Source organism: Oncorhynchus tshawytscha, linkage group LG06, assembly GCF_018296145.1.
Source record: "Oncorhynchus tshawytscha isolate Ot180627B linkage group LG06, Otsh_v2.0, whole genome shotgun sequence".
In the NCBI taxonomy this organism is placed as follows: Eukaryota; Metazoa; Chordata; class Actinopteri; order Salmoniformes; family Salmonidae; genus Oncorhynchus; species Oncorhynchus tshawytscha.
The window spans coordinates 55,562,236-55,585,142 of record NC_056434.1 but is presented as its reverse complement, the minus strand read 5'-3'; the positions used below and the strand labels follow the sequence as shown (position 1 = coordinate 55,585,142).

At 42.3% G+C, this 22,907-nt stretch overlaps 1 protein-coding gene across 2 annotated transcripts in view; it reads left to right on the top strand.

Moving 5' to 3' along the window:
* Positions 1-22,907, top strand: part of LOC112252736 (cadherin-23-like) — a 95,145-nt gene that overhangs the window by 47,656 nt on the left and 24,582 nt on the right. For both annotated transcript variants that reach the window (XM_042323423.1, XM_024424246.2), the window contains exons 13-14: positions 7,229-7,398; positions 7,988-8,125. In XM_042323423.1, coding sequence (XP_042179357.1) covers positions 7,229-7,398; positions 7,988-8,125 — 308 coding nt within the window. The remainder of the gene's footprint in view (positions 1-7,228; positions 7,399-7,987; positions 8,126-22,907) is intronic.

Sequence of the window (22,907 nt, the reverse complement as noted above, 5' to 3'; positions counted from 1 at the left end):
GGTTTTTGCTCAGACATGCACTGTCAACTGTGTACCTTTCAAAATCATGTCCAATCAATTGAATTTACGACATGTGGACTCCAATCAAGTTGTAGAAACATCTCAATGATGATCTGCGGATACAGGATGCATCTGAGTTCAATTTCCAGTCTCATAGCAAAGGGTCTGAATACTTATGTAATTATTTGATTTTTAATACATTTCTAAAAACCTGTTTTCGTTTTGTCATTATGGGGTATTGTGTGTAGATGAGATTTTTATTTTATTTTATCCATTTTAGAATAAGGTTAGTGTAACAAAATGTGGAAAAAGTCAATAGGTCTGATTACTTTCCGAATGCACTGTGACGCCAAGACTTTTTGATTTTGTTCAATTTGTTGTATCTCATTTTATTATTTTAAATGCTTTTCTGGTATGTGTTACTGCAATTCTGCTTTTAGCCACCATAGTGCACATGAAACAAAATGAAATAAGCCATTATCATTTTAAATACATTATTTGATTCGTAACATTGATGATGACATTTGTTGATATTGATACTGATGTCCCTGTACCATCCATGGTACGGACGAACTTGTGAAATTGTGTGTAGAAGCCCATTTTTTTAAAGTATTGGGGTTGTTGCCACCAAACTGAGTTCCAAATCTGCATTGGTACCGATTAACCAAACATTCAAACATTCTAAATGCTACTAAAGTTGATTTTTAAAATGTTGATATCAACACTGTCGCTCCATTCAACCAAACATTCTAAATTCAAACATTCCACCAACTTTGCTTTTGGTGGAGTTTTGTATTTGTATGATTCAGAATTGCCATGACAAATGAAAAGGATAAAATGAACCCTAAAAGTGTCAACAAGGGTAAATTTTGACCATTTTTTTTGATTCATCAGAAATTGTAGGACTTTGTCAAGCAGCTACTTACCGACAAAAAAACATAACAATTTACTATGATTTCTGTGTTATTACGGAAATGCAATATAATCGCTTTTTAAATGCTAGTGGTGAAGTATAATCTATAAACTGAAAATGTTGACTCAACAAAATTTGGTACAGAAAATGAAAATAAAATAATAACATTTAAAAGTATTCACCCCCTTGGCATTTTTCCCTATGATTTTTGTGGAGTTTATATCATTTGATTAACACAACATGCCTACCACTTTTATAGTGAAAAAAAACAAACAGAACTTGAGCGTGCATAACTATTCACCCCCACAAAATCAATACTTTGTAGAGCCACCTTTTGCAGCAATTACAGCTGCAAATCTCTTGGGGTGTGTCTCAATAAGCTTGGCACATCTAGCCACTGGGATTTTTGCAAGAACAAACTGCTCCAGCTCCTTCAAGTTGAATGGGTTCTGCTGGTGTACAGCAATCTTTAAGTCATACCACAGATTCTCAAATGGATTGAGGTCTGGGCTTTGACTAGGCCATTCCAAGAGATTTAAATGTTTTCCCTTAAACCACTCGAGTGTTGCTTTAGCAGAATGCTTTCGGTCATTGTCCTGCTGGAAGGTGAACCTCTGTCCCAGTCTCAAATCTCTGGAAGACTGAAACAGGTTTCCCTCAAGAATTTCCCTGTATTTAGCGCCATCCATCATTCCTTCAATTCCTTCCCAGTCCCTGCCGATGAAAAACATCCCTACAGCATGGTGTTCTCATGGTGATGAGAGGTGTTGGGTTTGCGCCAGACACAGCGTTTTCCTTGATGGCCAAAAAGCTCAATTTTAGTCTCATCTGACCAGAGTACCTTCTTCGATATGTTTGTGGAGTCTCCCACATGCATTTTGGTGAACACCAAACATGTTTGCTTATTCTTTTCTTTAAGCAATGGCTTTTTTTCTGCCCACCCTTCCATAAAGCCCAGTTCTGTGGAGTGTACGGCTTAAAGTGGTCCTATGGACAGATACTCCAATTTCCGCTGTGAAGCTTTGCAGACCCTTTCAGGGTTTCCTCTGGTCTCTTTGTTGCCTCTCTGATTATTGCCCTCCTTACCTGGTCGGCCCTCTCTTGGCAGGTTTGTTGTGGTTTCAATATTCTTTCCACCTTTTTTAATGGTTTAATGGTGCTCCATGGGATGTTCAAAGTTTCTGATATTTTCTTATAACCCAACCCTGATCTGTGTACAACCACAACTTTGTCCCTGACCTGTTTGGAGAGCTCCTTGGTCTTCATGATGCCGCTTAATTGGTGGTGCCCCTTGGTTAGTGGTGTTGCAGACTCTGGGGCTTTTCAGAACAGATGTACAGGTATATATATACTGAGATCATGTGACAGATCATGTGACACTTAGATTGCACACAGGTGGACTATATTTAACTAATTATGTGACTTCTCGGGGTAATTGGCTGCACCAGATCTTTTTTAGGGGCTTCATAGCAAAGAGGGTGACTAGATATGCACTAACCACTTTTCCGTTTTGTATTTTTATTATTTTTAGTGATTTCTTTCATTTCACGTCACCAATTTGGACTATTACAGTGGGGAGAACAAGTATTTGATACACTGCCGATTTTGCAGGTTTTCCTACTTACAAAGCATGTAGAGGTCTGTAATTTTTATCATAGGTACACTTCAACTGTGAAACAAAAATCCAGAAAATCACATTGTATGATTTTTAAGTAATTAATTTGTGTATTGAAGCTAATTTACAAATAATCAACAAAACATTCTAAATGCAAACATTCTACCAACTTGCCATGGCAAAAATTATGAAATTTTTAGATGTAGCATATTATACAATGGGTGGGTCTAATCCTGATTGCTGATTGGTTAAAATTGCATTCCAGACGGTTTTTAGTCCACAAATCTATGACGTTAAAAATGCCTATTTACTCTGTTCCATCTGATTGTGCAATCCACTGTCTCATCAGCCCAGCCAGGCAATTTATAAACTTGATCTCTACTCTAAAAAGCATCTAGACATTATCTCACATTTCTTTTAGGCTAACATTTAGGCTTCAACAGTGGACATTTGTATAAACCTTGCTGTCTGTCTCTTTGACCATTATGACATTGTTTCAATATTTAAATTCGATATCCAGCTGTCCCATAGTAATGAACGTGTCGGGAGTCAGGACGAGACAGACAGGCAGCGTTTTCTCAGCCATTCGAAATTATGAATCATAATTTTTATGGATAATATACAAAGAAATATAAATTGAAAAAAGGTCAAATTAAATGAAGTGCAGCTAGTTTGCAGTCTTTCCAGCTTCAGTTTGAAGTGATTGTGTTAGCTGTGTTGTTGAACAACAGTGTACTGGAGAGAAAATGTCCTATGCCAGGCGAAATTGCACCTCATTAGCTTATTGTTATGGATGTATCCCAAATAAATGTCTTTATAAAACAGTTTAAATAAATACAAATGCAGCTATTTTGCTGTTATTCAGCCAGTATGGCAATGGAACATTTAGAATGAACAAATGTGTCTCTTCCATAGATACAGAACAAAAAGACTGAACGACTGGGACTGGCAACCAAACCGATAGAATGAATGACCAGTCATCTTGGGTAGCAACCCAGATTTGTGTCGGGACTATATCTGGAAGGATGAAATACTATGAATAAATTAATCAAAATAAGATTTTAATTGAAAACATGTCAATGATTATTTGAGTATGTTGGTAACCCATTGTATAAAAGTGATAATGCGCTCAAAGCCTGTGTTTGGAGGATATTGGCACAGTGTGCCTGCCCGGGCCTAACGACACCCGTGCCAATATATCCACCAAACACCGGCTTTGAGGGCATCAAATCAAATTCTAATCCAATTTTATTGGTCACATACTGTAGACCGGGGTTAGTTGTCACACTTTTTACAAATTAATGTATTTCTAATGCACCAGTATATCTTATTTTCACTGTTAGGAGAAAAACCAAGGTCTTCGGTTGAAATGGGGACCATTTGTTATCCTCATATCTTATTCCAACATGGAGTTATAAGCCATTAAACACACTTTGTCCGAGGTTGGTTGTCACACAGTATGGGGTTGGTTGTCACAGTGTTTGCCATTCGTTTTTCAGCAACAAATAAACCAATATACAATGTTTTTGAAAAAGTAAAGCCTTTATTTGAAAAAAAGGAAAGCCTTTATTTATTGAAAAGTATTTCTCTCTAACATTACAAAAATAAATGTGTAGAAATAAATTCAACATTGTTGAATATTTGCTTTGGCATTGCAGTTCTTACTCTACTCAAATGTTCATGTCAATGCTTATTAATAAAACATACTAAGTAGGGCAACATTTGGGGAAAAAATTGTATGTGGATGAAGGTCATTCTTAGGCAAATAAACTATATGTAACGGTATTCGTCGTCTGAAGAAGAGGAATCGGACCCATGCGCAGTGTGGTAAGTGTTCATGCTTTTTATTGAAACTGAACACTATAACAAAATAACAAAGAGAATAACCAAAACAGTCCTGTCAAGTGCAAAGCACTAAACATAAAATAACTACCAACAAAAACCATGTGGTAAAAAGCTACCTAAGTATGGTTCCCAATCAGAGACAACGATAGACAGCTGTCCCTGATTGAGAACCATACCCGGCCAAAACAAAGAAATACAAAAACATAGAAAAAATAAAATAGAATGCCCACTCAAATCACACTCTGACCAAACCAAAATAGAGATGTACAAATCTCTAAGGTCAGGGCGTAACACTATAAAGAGAAATAAATGCCTACAGTTTACACTTTTTTTGTTATTTTAATGAGGGGGGGTTATTATGGGATAGGGTTTCAAGCAAGTGCGTTAAAATACATTTAATCAATTTTATTTAGACATTTTTTAGTAAGTCATTCTAAGTCTAGTTGTCTTATTTTAATTATTTAAATGAAATATGGGGGGAAATTATGTTGCACATTAACATCCGCACTATAAGGAGATTTGATGTAAATTCCCTCTTTTTAACTCACCTACAAATTCATTTACTTTGTTCTTTCTTTGCTGTTCCTTTTCCATACAATCCATTATGTACAATTGCAGTGAATATGATTTGAATAATGCAAGATTTTAAATCCCAGCAGTATTTCAAATTACATTCAGGAGCAAAAGGATTTCAATAGTTGTGTTTAATTCATTAAAAAAAATATTAATTGGAATGTAATATTTTCATGGAATATCATTCAATCATTCAAATGTATTTATAAAGCCCTTTTTACATCAGCAGATGTCACAAAGTGCTATACAGAAACCCAACCTAATACCCCAAAGAGCAGGCTAGGAAAACTCCCTAGAATGGCTGGAACCTAGGAAGAAACCTAGAGAGGAACCAGGCTCTGGGGGGTGGCCAGTCCTCTTCTGGCTGTGCCGGGTGGAGATTATAAGAGTACATGGCCATTTAAGGCCAGATTTTTCTTCAAGATGTTCAAACGTTCATAGATGACCAGCAAGGTCAAATAATAATAAGTGGTTGTAAAAGGTGCAACAGGTCAGTACGGCAGGAGTAAATGTCATTTGGCTTTTGATAGCTGAGCATTCAGAGGTCGAGACAGCCGGTACGGTAGAGAGAGTCAAAAACAGCAGGTCCAGGACAAGGTACCACGTCCGGTGAATAGGTCAGGATTCCCTAGCCACATGCAGAACAGTTGAAACTGGTGCAGCAGCATAACCAGGTGGACTGGGGACAGCCAGGAGTCATCAGGCCAAGTAGTCCTAAGGAAAGATCCTAGGGGTCAGGTCCTCCGGGAGGGGAGGGAGAGAGAATTAGAGGGAGCATACATAAATTCACACAGGACACCAGATAAGACCGGAGAATTACACCAGATATAAAAGACTGACCCTAGACCCCCCGGCACATAGACTATTGCAGCATAGATACTGGAGACTGTAACAGGGGTGGGTCGGGGGACACTGTGGCCCCGTCCGACAATACCCCCAGACAGGGCCAACCAGGCAGGATAAAACCCCACCCACTTTGCCAAAGCATAGCCCCCACACCACTAGAGGGATGTCAACAGTCTACCAACATACTACCCTGAGATAAGGCTGAGCATAGCCCACAAAAATCTTCTCCACCACAGTGACTCAGCCCCCATAACAGGGTCAGAGGCAGAGAATCCCAGTGGAGAGAGGAGACCTGGCCAAGCAGAGACATCAAAGGCGGTTCGTCGCTCCAGTGCCTAGCCGTTCAACTTCTCACCCCTGGGCCAGACTACACTCAATCATAGGACCTACTGAATAGATGAGTCTTCAGTAATGACTTAAAGGTCGAGACCGGGTCTGCATCTCTCACATGGATAGGCAGACCATTCCATAAAAATGGAGCTCTATAGGAGAAAGCCCTGCCTCCTGCTGTTTGCTTAGAAATTCTAGGGACATCCCGGAGTCGCCTCTTCACTGTTGACGTTGAGACTGGTGTTTTGCAGGTACTATCAATTAGCCTTTTAAAATGATAAACTTGGATTAGCTAACACAACATGCCATTGGGCCTCTGTATGCCTATGTAGATATTCCATAAACAAATATGCAGTTTCCAGCTACAATAGTCATTTACAACATTAACAATGTTTACACTGTATTTCTGATCAATTTGATGTTATTTTAATCGACAAAAAATTCGATTTTCTTTCAAAAACAAGGACATTTCTAAGTGACCCCAAACTTTTGAACGGTAGTGTAGTAATGGCATCACCAGCCAAATTCTAATCGAACTGGCACCAGTTGTGAAAATGGGCTGCGCTGGCCCAAGTTTACCCTAACAGGGCTCGAATTTGCGAATTAGATTAGAGTCAGCTGGAATTTGGCCCTATATTTAAGTGCCGGTGGAAACAGGGCGAATGTGACAACCATCCCTAAACACCCCCCAATACTAATTAAGATGCCAGTAACCACATGACTTGATCTATGGAAAAAAAATACACATTTAAATAAAGCTCTTCCTTTCCTCTTTTCAATAAAGTAATTGTTTATGGATACTCCCATCATATAGCTATTTATTAAAGAAATAACAAGCATATGAATATTTACTTTCACCCTTGAAAACTGCAAATATTCCTCTCACCTCAATATTTTTAGATCCTGTCCTGAATTGAACACATGGATGAACTCTCCTATAGAGGACACACGTTTTTATCTTGAAATTAAATTATTACACAGCCCCTTCTGGATTTTGAGTAATAACCACTGTGACAACCAACCTGTGAGACAACCAACCCGTTCTCCCCTATAATTAGTATATGTATGATGAGAAGTGTGCTGGTAATCATTGTGTTGTTGTGCAGGTAAGATCGTAGCCAACCGGACAGTGGACTTTGAGCAGGTGCAGTGGCTGAACTTCACAGTGAGAGCTCAGGACCACGGCAGTCCACCCAGAGTGGCTGAGCTTCCTGTCTACCTACGTATAGTAGACATCAATGATAACAAGCCCATCTTTACACAACCCTCTTACCAGGTACCAAAAATACTAGTTCATAACATGCATTGCAAAGGGCGTCACCCTTTACGGCATCAGCATACTTCGGTTCAGCTGGCACCTAGCCGAACTCGGCTAGGCGAACTGAACGTGTGTTTCAGTACTACCTACCTTAAAAGACATTCACTTCAAAAATAAGATAACTCAAGAAATCTGTCATAAATGTTGACGTTTTTCCCAAGAAGATCTTAGTCGCGCAATTTTACATCTAAGATGTTTGGTGCAGTATTTATCAAGTAAAAAATGTTGCATGAAAACAATTTGTTTCTTGTTGAATGACACTTCATTGAAGAACCCCTACTATTGACCAATCACCAACAAAGGGGCATAGACGTTGGCTACCGACTTCGGCTTGCCTCGAGAAAAAATGTGTGCCCGAATAGCCGAAAAAACTTGCGGAAGACCAAATCGAACAAAAATGTCATTATATATGCACAAACTATTTTGGTTGGGATGCATGCGGACACCTTTAGTAGTATTCACTTGATACAATTTCTATTGTGATGGTCTGAGTTTGTGCTTGTCTGTGTGTATGCTGATGTTGTTGTGTCATGCTGTCCCTTTGCAGAAGCCAGTGTTTGAGGATGTTGACTTGGGCACGGTCATAGTGACAGTCAGTGCCACAGACGCAGATTCGGGCCTCTTCTCTGTCATCGAGTACGGCCTGGTATACGGAGAGGGCAAGTTTGGCATCACTCCCTCCACTGTGAGTTCTGTAACATGTTTTAACACGTGAAGAAACACACACACACACACACACTTTGCAGTGCTTGAAGTCGACTTCTTTTTACTTCACGTATCACTGCACTTCACAAATTGGTGCAGGCACTCATTTTTGGGTGCTGGTACTGTTTATATTTAGGAGCTGGAACTTTTTAGCCAATATTCTGTAGGGGTTGATGGTCCTCGAGCAGTAGAAAATTCAATGTGCTAGTACTAGCTACTGGTGTGCACCTGCCAAATCCAAGCACTAACGCACAAACACACATACAGTGCCTTGCGAAAGTATTCGGCCCCCTTGAACTTTGCGACCTTTTCACACATTTCAGGTTTCAAACATAAAGATATAAAACTGTATTTTTTTGTGAAGAATCAACAACAAGTGGGACACAATCATGCAGTGGAACGACATTTATTGGATATTTCAAACTTTTTTAACAAATCAAAAACTGAAAAATTGGGCAAGCCGTGCCTAACAGGAAAAGGGGGTGCGCCATGTAGCCGCGCAAAACAGGGAAAGGGGAGTTGGAGCTGGTCAGGGGGGATGGAGCTGGTCATCAGAGCTTGTGCCAAGGGAAGGGAGAAGCTGAGAGTCATAGATACTCCCGCTGTTTACCCGTGCTTCATTGCTCTGTTTCGCTTGATGGCCCTCCGATCTGCACTTGTTAGATGGCCCTCTGACCTGCAACCATTTTCTATGGTTATATATGTGTTCCCTACTCTTCCTGTGGTCCACCAAAATTAAGGCAGTTTATACAATTTTAAAAACATTACTACAATACATTCACAGACTGTGTGCATTCAGGCCCCTACTCCACCACTACCACAAATATACAGTACAAAATCCATGTGTACATGTGTGTATAGTTTGCATGCTATCGTGTGTGTGTGTGTATGCATGTGTCTGTGCCTGTGTTTGTGTTGCTTCACAGTCCCCGCTGTTCCATAAGGTGTTTTTTAATCTGTTTTTAAAATCCAATTTTACTGCTTGCATGAGTTACTTGATGTGGAATAGAGTTCCATGTAGTCATGGCTCTATTTAGTACTGTGAGCCGTCCATAGTCTGCACTGAACTTGGGGACTGTGAAGAGACCTCTTGTGGCATGTCTTGAGGGGTATGCATGGGTGCATTCAACATGTCAATACCCCTTCTCTCACAAGCAGTGATGAAGTCAATCTCTCCTCCACTTTGAGCCAGGAGAGATTGACATGCATATTATTCATATTAGCTTTCTGTGTACATCCAAGGGCCAGCCATGCTGCCCTGTTCTGAACCAATTGCAATTTTCCTAAATCCTTTTTTGTGTCACCTGACCAAGGATTTTTGTATCATCCTTGTAATTAACTAAACATCACTACTCATAGTTATTTTTAAGACTTTGTTATAGTCCAGGTACGACAAAACTATGGCCTGTAGGATCTGCCTTGTTGACCGTGCTGTCAAGAAGGTAGAGCAGCGCCTTATCATGGACACACTTTTCCCCATCTTAGTTACTGTTGTATCAATATTTTTTGACCATGACAGTTTTACAATCCAGGGTAACTCCAAGCAGTTTAGTCACCTCAACTTGCTCAATTTCCACATGATTTATTGCAAGATTTAGTTGAGGTTTAGAGTTTAGTGAATGCTTTGTCCCAAATACAATGCTTTTAGTTTTAGAATATTTAGACTTATTCCTTGCCACCCACTCTGAAACTAACTGCAATTCTTTGTTGCAGTGTTGCAGTTATTTCAGTCACTGTAGTAGCTGACATGTATAGTGTTGAGTCATCCGCATACATAGACACTCTGGCATTCCTCAAAGCCAGTGGCATGTCATTAGTAAAGATTTTTAAAAGAAATGGGCCTAGATAGCTGCCCTGGGGAATTCCAGTTTCTTCCTGAATTATGTTTGAGAGGCTTCCGTTAAAGAACACCCTCTATGTTCTGTTAGACAGGTAACTCTTCATCCACAATACAGCAGGGGGTGTAAAGCCATAACGCATAAGTTTTGCCAGCAGTAGACTATGATCGATAATATCAAAGGCCGCACTGAAGTCTAACAAGACAGTCCCCACAATCTTTTTATCATCAATGTCTCTCAGCCAATCATCAGTCATTTGTGTAAGTGCTGTGCTTGTTGAATGTCCTTCTCTATAAGCATACTGAAAGTTTGTTGTCAATTTGTTTTCTGTAAAATAGCATTGTATCTTGTCAAACACTATTTTTTCCAAAAATGTACTAAGGGTTGGTAACAGGCTGATTGTTCAGCTATTTGAGCCAGTAAAGGGGGCTTTACTATTCTTAGGTAGCGGAATGCTTTCCCCTAAGCCTGAGGGCACACACTTTCTGGTAGGCTTAAGTTGAAGATGTGGCAAAATCGTCTGCTATTATCCTCAGTAATTTTCCATCCAAGTTGTCAGACCCCGGTGGCTTGTCATTGTTGATAGGCAATAATAATTTTTTAACCTCTTCCACAATAACGTTACGGAATTTAAAATGATAATGCTTGTCTTTCATAATTTGCTCAGATATGTACTTGGATGTGTAGTGTCAGCATTTGTTGCTGGCACGTTATACCTACATTTGCTAATCTTGCCAATGAAAAAATTATTAAAGTAGTTGGCAATATCAGTTGGTTTTCTGATGAATGAGCCATCTGTTTCAATAATAATAATAACAATATTTATTTAAATAATTGATAGTTTATATGGTGGCACCAAAAATGTGAATTAATATTTACAAAACAATTTTCCAAACAAAACACATTACAAAATTGCAACATGTCAGACCATAATAAATAACACATTTACTTTGTATAGTGCTTTTCATTACAATTTCCAGCGAGACTATTCAAACCATCAACTCACTGATGGTTGAAGATGATGGGCGATCTGCAAATGCAGCCTGGAATCTTTTGGCATCACAGCACAATATCAACATCACTCTAATCACAGTCAGAAGACAGTTGAAGAAGCTTGAGTGGACTTATGGAATGGCTTTGTAAGACTTATTATATATATATACTTTTTAAAATGTTTTAATTTAACCTTTATTTAACTAGGCAAGTCGGTTAAAGAACAAATTCTTATTTACAATGACGACCTACCCCGGCAAAACCCAGATGATGCTGATCCAATTGTGCACCGCCCTATGGGACTCCCAATCACGGCTGGATGTGATACAGCCTGGATTCTAACCAGGGACTGTAGTGATGCCTCTTGCATGTAGATGCAGTGCCTTTAGACCGCTGCACCACTCGGGAGACATGACCAATATATAGTTATTGATTTTCAGAACATAAACCATGTGTGTTCTCTTGGATCAAAGATGGCGACAGTATTTTTATCATTATTTTATTAAGCATACAGATGTTAATGAAGAAGCCACATTTGCCTCGGGATCCATCCCAGTTGTTGTTCTGTGGAACCATACGTTTTTTTGGTGTGGCCTGTTGTCCAGCCCTTTGTCCACTGATCTTCACGGATGGTTGTCGGCAAATCAAATCAAATTGTATGTAGCAGATGTTAATGCGAGTGTAGCGAAATGCGTGTGCTTCTAGTTCCGACAGTGCAGTAATATCTAATAAATAATCTAACAATTCCCCAACAACTACCTAATACACACAAATCTAAAGCGAGGAATAATAATATGTACATATTGCAATTTTCTCATATGGATGAGTGGCATAGGCATGGTGCAATAGATGGTATAAGATACAGTACATACATATGAGATGAGTAATGAAAGATATGTTAACATTATTAAAGTGACCAGTGATCCATTTATTTAAGTGGCCAGTGATATGAGTCTCTATGTAGTTAGTGATTGCTGTTTAGCAGTCTGATGGCCTTGAGAGAGAAGCTGTTTTTCAGCTTTGATGCACCTGTACTGACCTCGCCTTCTGGATGGTAAATGGGGTGAACAGGCAGTGGCTCAGGTGGTTGTTGTCCTTGATGATCTTTTTGGTCTTCCTGTGACAATGGTTGCTGTAGGTGTCTTGGAGGGTAGGTAGTTTGCCCCCGGTGATGCGTTGTGCAGACCGCACCACCCTCTGGAGAGCCTTGCTGTTGAGGGCGGTGCAGTTGCCGTACCAGGTGGTGATACAGCCCGACAGGATGCTCTCAATTATGCATTTGTAAAAGTTTGTCAGGGTTTTAAGTGACAAACTGTTGCGCTTTCTTCATCACACTGTCTGTGTGGGTGGACCGTTTCAGTTTGTCTGTGATGTGTACGCCGAGGAACTTAAAACTTTCCACCTTCTCCACTACTGTACCATCAATGTGGATGGATGAGTGATCCCTCTGCTGTTTATTGAAATCCACGATCATCTCCTTTGTTTTGTTGACTTTGAGTGAGAGGTTGTTTTCCTGACACCACACTCCGAGTGCCCTCACCTCCTCCCTGTAGGCTGTCTCGTCATTGTTGGTAATCAAGCCCACTGCTGTTGTGTCATCACCACCTGGGGGGCGGCCCGTCAGAAAGTCCAGAACTCAATTGCACAGGGCCGAGTTGAGACCCAGGGCATCCAGCTGAATGATGCGCTTGGTGGGTACTATGGTTTTAAATACTGAGCTGTAGTCAATGAACAGCATTCTTACATAGGTATTCCTCTCGTACAGATGGGACAGGTCTGTGTGCAGTGTGATGACGATTGCATCGTCTGTGGACCTGTTGGGGCGGTATATGCAAACTGAAGTGGGTCTAGGGTGGCAGGTAAGGTGGAGGTGATATGATCGTTGACTAGTCTCTCAAAGCACTTCATGATGACAGAAGTGAGTGCTACAGGGCGATAGTCATTTAGTTCAGTTATCTTTGCCTTCTTGGGTACAGGAACAATGGTGGCCATCTTTTAGCATTTGGGGACATCAGACTGAGATAGGGAGGGATTGAATATGTCCGTAAACACACCAACCAGCTGGTCTGCACATGCTCTGAGGACGCGGCTAGGGATGACGTCTGTGCCAGCAGCCTTGCGAGGGTTAACACGTTTAAATATCTTACTCACGTCGGCTACGGAGAAGAAGTGTTGGGGGGCGGGGGGGGCTCGACGGTGGCACTGTGTTATCCTCAAAGGTGGGCAAAGAAGGTGTTTAGTTTGTCTGGAAGCGAGACGTCAGTGTCTGTAACGTGGCTGTTTTTCTTTTTGTAATCCGTGATTTCCTGTGGACTCTGCAATATACGTCTCGTATCTGAGCCATTGAATTGCATGGTTGTATGCTCTGAAAAAACACATTCACGTTTTTAGTACACAATTATCATTTTTATTACACAGTATGCCTACACATTGATAGGCTATTTAAAAATGTTTTTAAGAAAATGCACTGAAACCAAAATACCTTTAGTTTTGGTGATCCTCTCAGCTATGGCTAATTTTCAAGTCCTCTGGTGGCTCCAGTCCTAACCCTCCAATGTATTGAATGAATGTATTAATTCCAATCATTTACCATTCTCATTCTCTGACTGGTTGTTTGCGGAGTTCACCATCTCATTTTCAAGACCTTTGTTTAAAAAATAACAAACTTTTTTGAGATTATTTCGTTTTCAATTGTATTTTTATTTTTTTTTTTTTTTATTTCACCTTAATTTAACCAGGTAGGCCAGTTGAGAACAAGTTCTCATTTACAACTGCGACCTGGCCAATATAAAGCAAAGCAGTGCGACACAAACAACACAGAGTTACACTTGGGATAACAAACGGACAGTCAATAACACAATAGAAAAATCTGAAGACAGTGTGTGAAAATGAAGTAAGTAAGGCCATAGTGGCGAAGTAATTGCAATTTAGCAATTAACACTGGAGTGACAGATGTGCAGATGAGGATTTGCAAGTAGAAATACTGGTGTGCAAAAGAGCAGAAAAACAAAAACAAACATGGGGATTTTGGGCTATTTACAGATGGGCTGTGTACAGCTGCAGCGATTGGTAAGCTGCTCTGACAGATGGTGCTTAAAGTTAGTGAGGGAGATATGAGTCTCCAGCTTCAGTGATTTTTGCAGTTCGTTCCAGTCATTGGCAGCAGAGAACTGGAAGGAAAGGCAGCCAAAGGAGGTGTTGGCTTTGGGGATGACCAGTGAAATATATGTGCTGGAGCGTGTGCTACAGATGGGTGTTGCTATGGTGACCAGTGAGCTAAGATAAGGTGGCGCTTTACTTAGTAGATGGCCTGGAGCCAGTGGGTTTGGCGACGAATATGTAGTGAGGACCAGCCAACGAGAGCATACAGGTCGCAGTGGTGGGTAGTATATGGGGCTATGGTGACAAAACGGATGTCACTGTGATGGACTGCATCCAATTTGCTGAGTAGAGTGTTGGAGGCTATTTTGTAAATGACATCGCCGATGTCAAGGATCAGTAGGATAGTCAGTTTTACGAGGTTGTTTGGCAGTATGAGTGAAGGAGGCTTTGTTGTGAAATAGGAAGCAGATTCTAGATTTGTCTGGAAGGAGGGTTTACAGTCTAGCCAGACACCTGGATATTTATAGTTGTCTACATATTCTAAGTCAGTACCGTCCAGAGTAGTGATGCTGGGCGGGCGGGTGAGGGCAGCGATTGGTTGAAGAGCATGCATTTAGTTTTACTGGCATTTAAGAGCAGTTGGAGGCCACAGAACGAGTGTTGTATGGCAATGAAACTCGTTTGGAGGTTTGTTAACACAGTGTCCAGAGAAGGGCCAGATGTATACAGAATGATGTCGTCTGCATGGAGGTGGATCAAAGAATTACCCGCAGCAAGAGTGACATAATTGATTTATACAGAGAAAAGAGTCAGCCCGAGATTTAACCCTGTGGCACCCCCATAGAGACTGCCAGAGGTCCGGACCACAGGCGCTCCAATTTGACACATTGAACTCTATCTGAGAAGTAGTTGGTGAACCAGGCGAGGCAGTCATTAGAGAAACCAAGGCTGTTGAATCTGCCGATAAGAATACGGTGATTGACAGAGTTGAAAGCCTTGGCCAGGTTGATGAAGAACGCTGCATAGTACTGTCTTTTATCGATGGAGGTTATGATATCGTTTAGGAACTTGAGTGTGGCTGAGGTGTACCTGTGACCAGCTCAGAAACCGGATTGCTTGGTGGAGAAGGTATGGTGGGATTCGAGATGGTCGGTGATCTGTTTGTTCACTTGGCTTTCGAAGACTTTAGAAAGGCAGGGCAGGATGGATAAAGGTCTGTAACAATTTGAGTCTAGAGTGTCTTCCCCTTTGAAGAGGGGGATGAATGCGGCCGCTTTCCAATCTTTAGGAATCTCACACGATACGAAAGAGAGGTTGAACTAGTAATACGGCTTGCAACAATGGCGGCGGATAATTTTAGGAAGAGAGTGTCCAGATTGTCTAGCCCAGCTGATTTGTAGGGATCCAGATTTTGCAGCTCTATCGGAACATCAGCTGTCTGGATTTGGGTGAAGGAGAAGCGGGGCGGGCCTTGGGCCAGTTGCTGCGTGGGGTGCAGAGCTGTTGGCCGGGGTTGGGGTAGCCAGGTAGAAAGCATGGCCAGCGGTAGAGAAATGCTAATTGATATTCTCGATTATCATGGATTTATCGGTGGTGACAGAATTTCCTAGCCTCAGTGCAGTGTGCAGCTGGGACGAGGTGCTCTTATTCTCCATGGACTTTACAGTATCCCAAAACTTTTTGGAATTTGTGCTGCAGGATGCAAATTTATGTTTGAAAAAGCTAGCCTTTGCTTTCCTAACTGACTGTGTATATTGGTTCTTGACTTCCCTGAAAAGTTGCATATCGCGGGGACTATTCGATGCTAGTGAGGTACGTCACATTATTTTTTTGTGCTGGTCAAGGGCAGTCAAGTCTGGAGTGAACCAAGGGCTATATCTGTTCTTAGTTCTAAATTTTTTTAAATTGGCATGCTTATTTAAGATGGTGAGGAAAGCACTTTTAAAGAACAACCAGGCAACCTCTACTGACATGATGAGGTTAATATCCTTCCAGGACACCCGGCCAGGTCGATTAGAAAGGCCTGCTCGCAGAAGTGTTTTAGGGAGCGTTTGACAGTGATGAGGGGTGGTCGTTTGACCCCGGACCCATAACGGGCGTAGGCATTGAGGCAGTGAATGCTGAGATCCTGGTTGAAAACAGCAGAGGTGTATTTAGAGGGCAAGTTGGTCAGGATGGTATTTTTTTCTTTTACCTTTATTTTACTAGGCAAGTCAGTTAAGAACAAATTCTTATTTTCAACAGGGATTTGAACTTGCAACCTTTTGGTTACAACGCTCTAACCACTAGGCTACCCTGCCTACGAATCTTTGAGGGTGCCCATGTTCACGGATTTGGGGTTGTACCTGGTAGGTTCCTTGAATATTTGTGTGAGATTGAGGGCATAAAGCTTAGATTGTAGGGCGGCCGGGGTGTTAAGCATATCCCAGTTTTGGTCACCTAACAATACGAACTCTGACGATCGATGAGGGTACGGCTAAAGGCTATAAGATCTGGTCGACTAGTGCGTTGGGAACAGATAATGAAAGGAGCAGATTTCTGGCCGTGGTAGGATAGATTCAGGGTGTAATGTACAGACACGGGTATGGTAGGGTGCGAGTACAGTGGAGGTAAGCCTAGGCATTGAGTGACGATGATAGAGGTTGCATCTCTGGAGGCGCCAGTTAAGCTAGGTGCGGTCTTCGAATGTGTGGGGGGTGGGGCAAAGGAGCTATCTGAGGCATGTTGAGCGGGACTAGGGGCTCCGCAGTAAAATAAAACAATGAGAGCTACCCTAAACAACAGTATACAAGGCATATTGACATTAGAGAGAGGCATAAAGCAATCACAGGTGTTGATTGGGAGAGCTAAGACAACAACGGGTAAACAGCTAAGACAACAACAATGGGTAAATGGCGATGAATGGGCAGAGAGGGTCAGTTAGCTACACACAGGGCCTGAGTTCGAGGCTGGGGCCGACAGATAAACATAATGAAGTACCGTGTTAATGAGCAGTCCAGCAGGCATCAGCTGTGTAGCCGAGTGATCATAGGGTCCAATGAGCAGCAATAGATGAAACAGGGAGCCGTTCAGTGGTCGTTACTACGCTAGGCGAGTTGGAGATGCAGCGTTCAGGAAGCTAGCGGGACGGGCTAGCAGAAGGGTCTTCACTGACATCCACGATGCAGAGGTTGGTTGGGAGCACATAGGCCGAATTACGTCAGCATACCAGTCATGATGGATCGGCGGGGCTTCGTGTCAACAAAGGGTCCAGACCAATTGGCAAGAGAGGTATTGTAGTTGGTGTACTTTGTTTGCTAGCCGGGAGATGGGCCTAGCTCGAGGCTAGCTCAAGGCTAACTGGTGCTTGCTTCTGAACAAGGGCGTTTTCCACCATAGCCACTTGGTAGCATAACCGAAAGTGAGCAGTTGTAACTGAAACTGAGCTGTTGTAATCTGAATAAAGGGGAAAAGATTATTCTTGAACATGGGGTGAGAAAATGGGCCCATTTTATTTTGTCTGGCTTGCCAGACAAAATAAAGTATTTTTATAGAGTATTTAGAGTATTTTTATATTTTTATAGAGTATTTATTTTTATAGAGTATTTAGAGTATTTTTTGCTCATATAATTTAAACAGGTCACTCTCCGTCTGACTCCCTGCCAATGCTGCATGGCAATCAACCAAAAACCCAGCATCTACCATGGTATTCCATTTCCAGCAAGACTATTCAAGCCATCTACTCGCTGATGGTTGAAGATGATGAGCAATCAGCAAAGGCAATCTGGAATCTGCGTGCTGCAAAACCAGTTTGGATTTAAGTATAACTTTTGTATGACTGACGCCTTTAGTGAGAGGTCTATGCTTTAATATTTAATAATTTCATATTCATTATATAAATAGGCCATCTGCACCTTCATCAGATGAACCGCAACATGTCAGCTCAAACGATTTAATAAAATCAACCAATGTCAGCATTTAAATGCGTTATTATCCAAATGTTTAAAGTGCGTGTGGGCGACGGAGAGAATGCATTTGACTGTTAGTGCTTTCAGGAGGAACGGAAAATTCCGTGTCAATTCATAAACCATGTGCCATCGAAAATCTCTTCCCAACAATTCTGCAATCTATATGGCTCTCCACGAATAATTACATTTAGAGGATTGGAGGATTCTAAATTAATTATCTAAGGGGCATTTTTCGTTAGGGCAAATTTGGAAAATGACATGCGCAAGTGACGGTGGTAATATTTATCCTTTTAGAGACTATAATACAAGGCAGACCATAATCCAGGTCAGGATAACCAAAACATTTCTTTATTAAAGACAATCAGAAAGAATCAGAAAGAATCAGAAAGAATGTTGGTACTTTATTTTGATCCAAAGCCATGAATCACTCAGCGTTATGTAGGTGCCGAGGCTATATGACTGCTCCATCAACTTGATTATTTAGCAGACATCACTTGCTTATATTCAGTCAACACATATATCTTAAGAATATCATGGAATATAATTGAAAATTGTATTTTCTCTTCGAATAAAAACCTTAGTGTAACAACAGTTTTAGTAAGAAATATGCTACAGTCCAGTTACAGCTTCTTCTGACCAAGTAGAAACAAAAAAAAATGTGTATTTTTTTCGGGTGTGCTTGCAAGACGGCAGGGTAGCCTAGTGGTTAGAGCGTTGGACTAGTAACCGAAAGGTTGCAAGTTCAAATCCCTGAGCTGACAAGGTACAAATCTGTCGTTCTACCCCTGAACAGGCAGTTAACCCACTGTTCCTAGGCCGGCATTGAAAATAAGAATTAGTTCTTAACTGACTTGCCTAGTAAAATAAAATAAGAAAGACAGGGAAATAGCAATTCTTACACTAAGTCCAATAACCATCCTCATCATTCAATTCATTGAAATTCAATTTTGAAGTGCACAATTATCAGTTTCTATTCGGTTTATATCGCCCACATTAGGCCTTGGTGCCCAAAAGCGTAATCAGTGCTCTAACTCCCCCTTGCGGTGGTCTGGAGCAATGAAGCAGTTATGCAGGGTAACGTACTAAACCACAAATTACCTCTGAGTCCCGCGGCATAAACTCAAAACTTTTAATCGAGGAACCACTGTACATTTGTCCCTAGGGGAAACTTTTCATTGGATAACAGGAAGTTTGTGACTAGCTTCTTGCAGACTTCCAGCTTCATTTATTAATATCTGTGTAAGTGTCATGTCTGGAGTGAAACACATTGACAGCAGTTCAAGCAAGTTCATCTAAGGTTAAGCATTTATGGCCTACTCAACGATAACTATAAAGAACCACAAAAGGATATGTGCGTGTTCACTGCACCTCCTGGCCTATCTTCACTGTACTTTATTTTTAGGAGTTCAGCTTCTTGCCATCTGACGAAAATGTCGGAAGGGGTAGTAGTTGGTGGAGTTTGGTATGAGGGTTTTTCCGTGTATTTTGATCAGGGAGGCCAGCCCCTGGTCATGAATCGGGGTTGGTATCTGGCCTCCCAGCAGGGTCAGCCCCCAGTCTTGAACTGTGGTTGTGCTGGGTCAACCCCCGGCTGTACACCAAGGTTGTGTTGTTCCTCCTGCTGGCGGGCCCCCGGGCCCCCGGTAGTGGCCCACAGTTGAGCTGCCCCCCACCCCCCCAAAAGGAACATCCAGCCAACTGGAGGGGTAAGTAGGGAATTTATCCTTCTGCTTGTTGAATGAGCGCGAAAGTGGGCGTGAGAACCTTTCATTATTGAAAATGTCTGGGGGTTGGATTGTTGGTGCGTCGGCCAGCCGGTGGAGGTTAGTCTTGTCATGGGGGAAAGTGGTGGAATCCTGTTGTGATTAGGCCTTAGGGCCTGACAAGCGTTTGTTCGGAGTATCAGACCTGTGTTGGGTTTGAGCGGATGTATGTTTCGGATGACCAACGGCTGAGGTGCTTGATGATGGCGGCGGGGCGGCCGTTATGTGCTGCCGTGGAAGTAGTAGAGGTGAGCAGGGTAACCAGCGTGGGAGATGGTGGTTTTCAGGTGTGCCTGAAACTAGTGTCTGGCGATGGGGTGGCCATTGTCAGTGATGAGCAGAGGCTTGTAAGGGGAAATTTGAAGGGTGTGGTAATGGATGTAGGAGGAGAGGTAATCAAAGTTGTTGATACGTGTTGTCTAACTCCTTCTCAATGGCTGTGCGAAGTTGCTAGATATTGGCGGGAACTGGAACACGCTGTCGTACACAACGATCCAGAGCATCTGAAACATGCTCAATGGGTGACATGTCTGGTGAGTATGCAGGCCATGGAAGAACTGGGACAATTTCAGTTTCCAGGAATTGTGTACAGATCCTTGCAACATGGGGACGTGCATTATCATGCTGAAACATGACTTAATGACGACAGATGAATGGCAAGACAATGGGCCTCGGGATCTCGTCACGGTATTTCTGTGCATTCAAATTGCCATCGATAAAATGTAATTGTGTTCGTTGTCCGTAGCTTATGCCTGCCAATACCATAACCCCACCGCCACCAAACCGCTCACCCAAATACTCACTGTCTGCCATCTGCCCGGTACAGTTGAAACCAGGATTCATACGTGAAGAGCACAATTCTCTAGCGTGCCAGTGGCTATCGAAGGTGAGCATTTGCCTACTGAAGTCGGGTACGATTCCGAATTCCAGTCAGGTTAAGACCCTGATGAGTACGGCGAGCACGCAGATGAGCTTCCCTGAGATGGTTTCTGACATTTTGTGCAGAAATCCTTCGGTTGTGCAAACCCACAGTTTTATCAGCTGTCCGGGTGGCTGGTCCCACAGGTGAAGAAGCCGGATCTTGAGGTCCTGGGCTGTCGTGGTTACACGGGGTCTGCGGTTGTGAGGCCGCTTGGAGGTACTGCCAAATTTTCCAAAATTACGTTGGAGGTGGCTTATGGTAGAGACATTAACATTAAATTATCTGGAAAAAGCTCTGTTGGACATTCCTGCAGTCAGCATGCCAATTACATGCTCCTTCAAAATTTGACAAAACTGCACATTTTAGTGGCCTTTTATTGTTTAATCAGCTTCTTGATATGTCACACCTGTCAGGTGGATGGATTATTTTGGCAAATGAGAAATGCTCACTAACAGGGATGTAAACAAATGTGTGCACAACATTTGAGAGAAATTAGCTTTTTGTGCATTTGGAAAATTTCTGGGATCTTTTATTTCAGCTCATGAAACATGGGACCAACACTTTACATGTTACATTTTTGTTCAGTGTAATTTAAAGTTACATTTGGTAATGTATTGGACATAATAAAGGCTATTAAATAATGCAATAGCTATCTAACATTTGCTGTAGTTGCTAGCATGTTGAATTATACAGGAAAGAGAGGCGTTCTGACAACAAGTAGTCACAGCGTGCAGGAGGTTCAGCCCCGTCCTGGGATGGGCGACGCATTAGTGAGGATGGCCGTGTGATGGCTGCCTGGTGGAGCTGGAGGATCTGTTCTGTTTCTGTGTGGCAAGGCACGTGTGGGTAAGGCCATGTGATGTCCATATGGTGGAAGCGGGAGGCTCTGTCCTGTCTCGGCATGGTGAGTTGCATGTGAGGAAGGCCATGTGATGGCTGTGCAGTGGAAGCAGGAAATTCGGTTCCATCTGTGCCTATGTAGCAGATTGCAAGAAGGGAACCGGAGGTCTGGAGTGTAGGGTGGAAGTTCAGGAGGTCAAAGGTTTGGTCCAGGCAAGGTGCCAGGGCTCCAGTAGGGTGCCAAGTTGGACTGGCCAAGTTGCACTTAGGTATATGAACCAAGTCAATTACTTAATCTGCTTGAAGTTTTGCTTGTAGACATGCACTACAGTGGAGCACATTGAGTGGCAGGTGGTGCGTTTTAGCATTGAAGAGGCGAAAAGAGCAGAAGGGAGTAGAAGCGATGAGAATATAGTATAAGGAAGGCCCAACCCTCAGTCTTGGACAAAGGTTGTGCTGAACCCCCCCCCCTACATGGTAGGGTCATCCCTCAGTTGTTAACTGGGGTTGTGCCGGACTACCCAGCGCAGGGAAAGACCCTGGTAATGGACCAAGGTTGTGCTGGACTGTCCAGAGCAGGGAAATGTAGAAGGGAGAGGGAGGTATGGTCGTTTTTCTCTTATGGTAGTTTTTCCAGGAACCGGTGAATATCCGCAAAGTCTTTAGCCAGGTTGTCTTTTGGAGCTGGTGCTGTCACGGCCATCTTTAGCATGATCTTGCTCTGATGTTGCCTTCATAACTGTGGGTTTATTTCCCCCAGTTTGGGGATGTCGGTCAAATTAGTGTTAAGACTCGCACAAAGGTTTACAAAGTTAAAGTTGTTTGACCTCAAAATGACAAAGGCATGGAGGAGGAGGGAGGGGTGATAGTGGCCAAGAAGATGAGAGGAACTGCGGGAGCGGCGACAGAAGAGGGGTGATAGTGGCTGAGAAGGCTAGGGAGGAGGGGGAGTGGAGGTTCTTACAGAACTTTTGGAGAGCTTGAGGAGGAAATTGAATGGGACGAGAGTGAGGATGGATTAACTGTGGTGGCAGGTGCAGTGATGAATGCTGATATGTTGAGTGAAGAGGGAAGCAGTGTGGTAGGTTCGCATCAAGTGCAAAAAGAGGGATACGTGCTCCAATAGTTCAGAGATGAAACCTGGCGAGAGTAAGGATGAAGTACCTGCGGTGAGGACCGCCGAGTTCAGGCCTCGCCCCGAGGATGATTCTGGCCCAGTGGGAGTGAGATTTGTAGACAGAATGGATCTTTGCATTCTGGCTGATCCATGTGTGGTGTCAGGTTGGGTGGAGAAGAGGTTGGGGAATTTTGAGTCGGTGAAGGTAACTCTGAGTCGACTCGTGATGAATTATTGTTT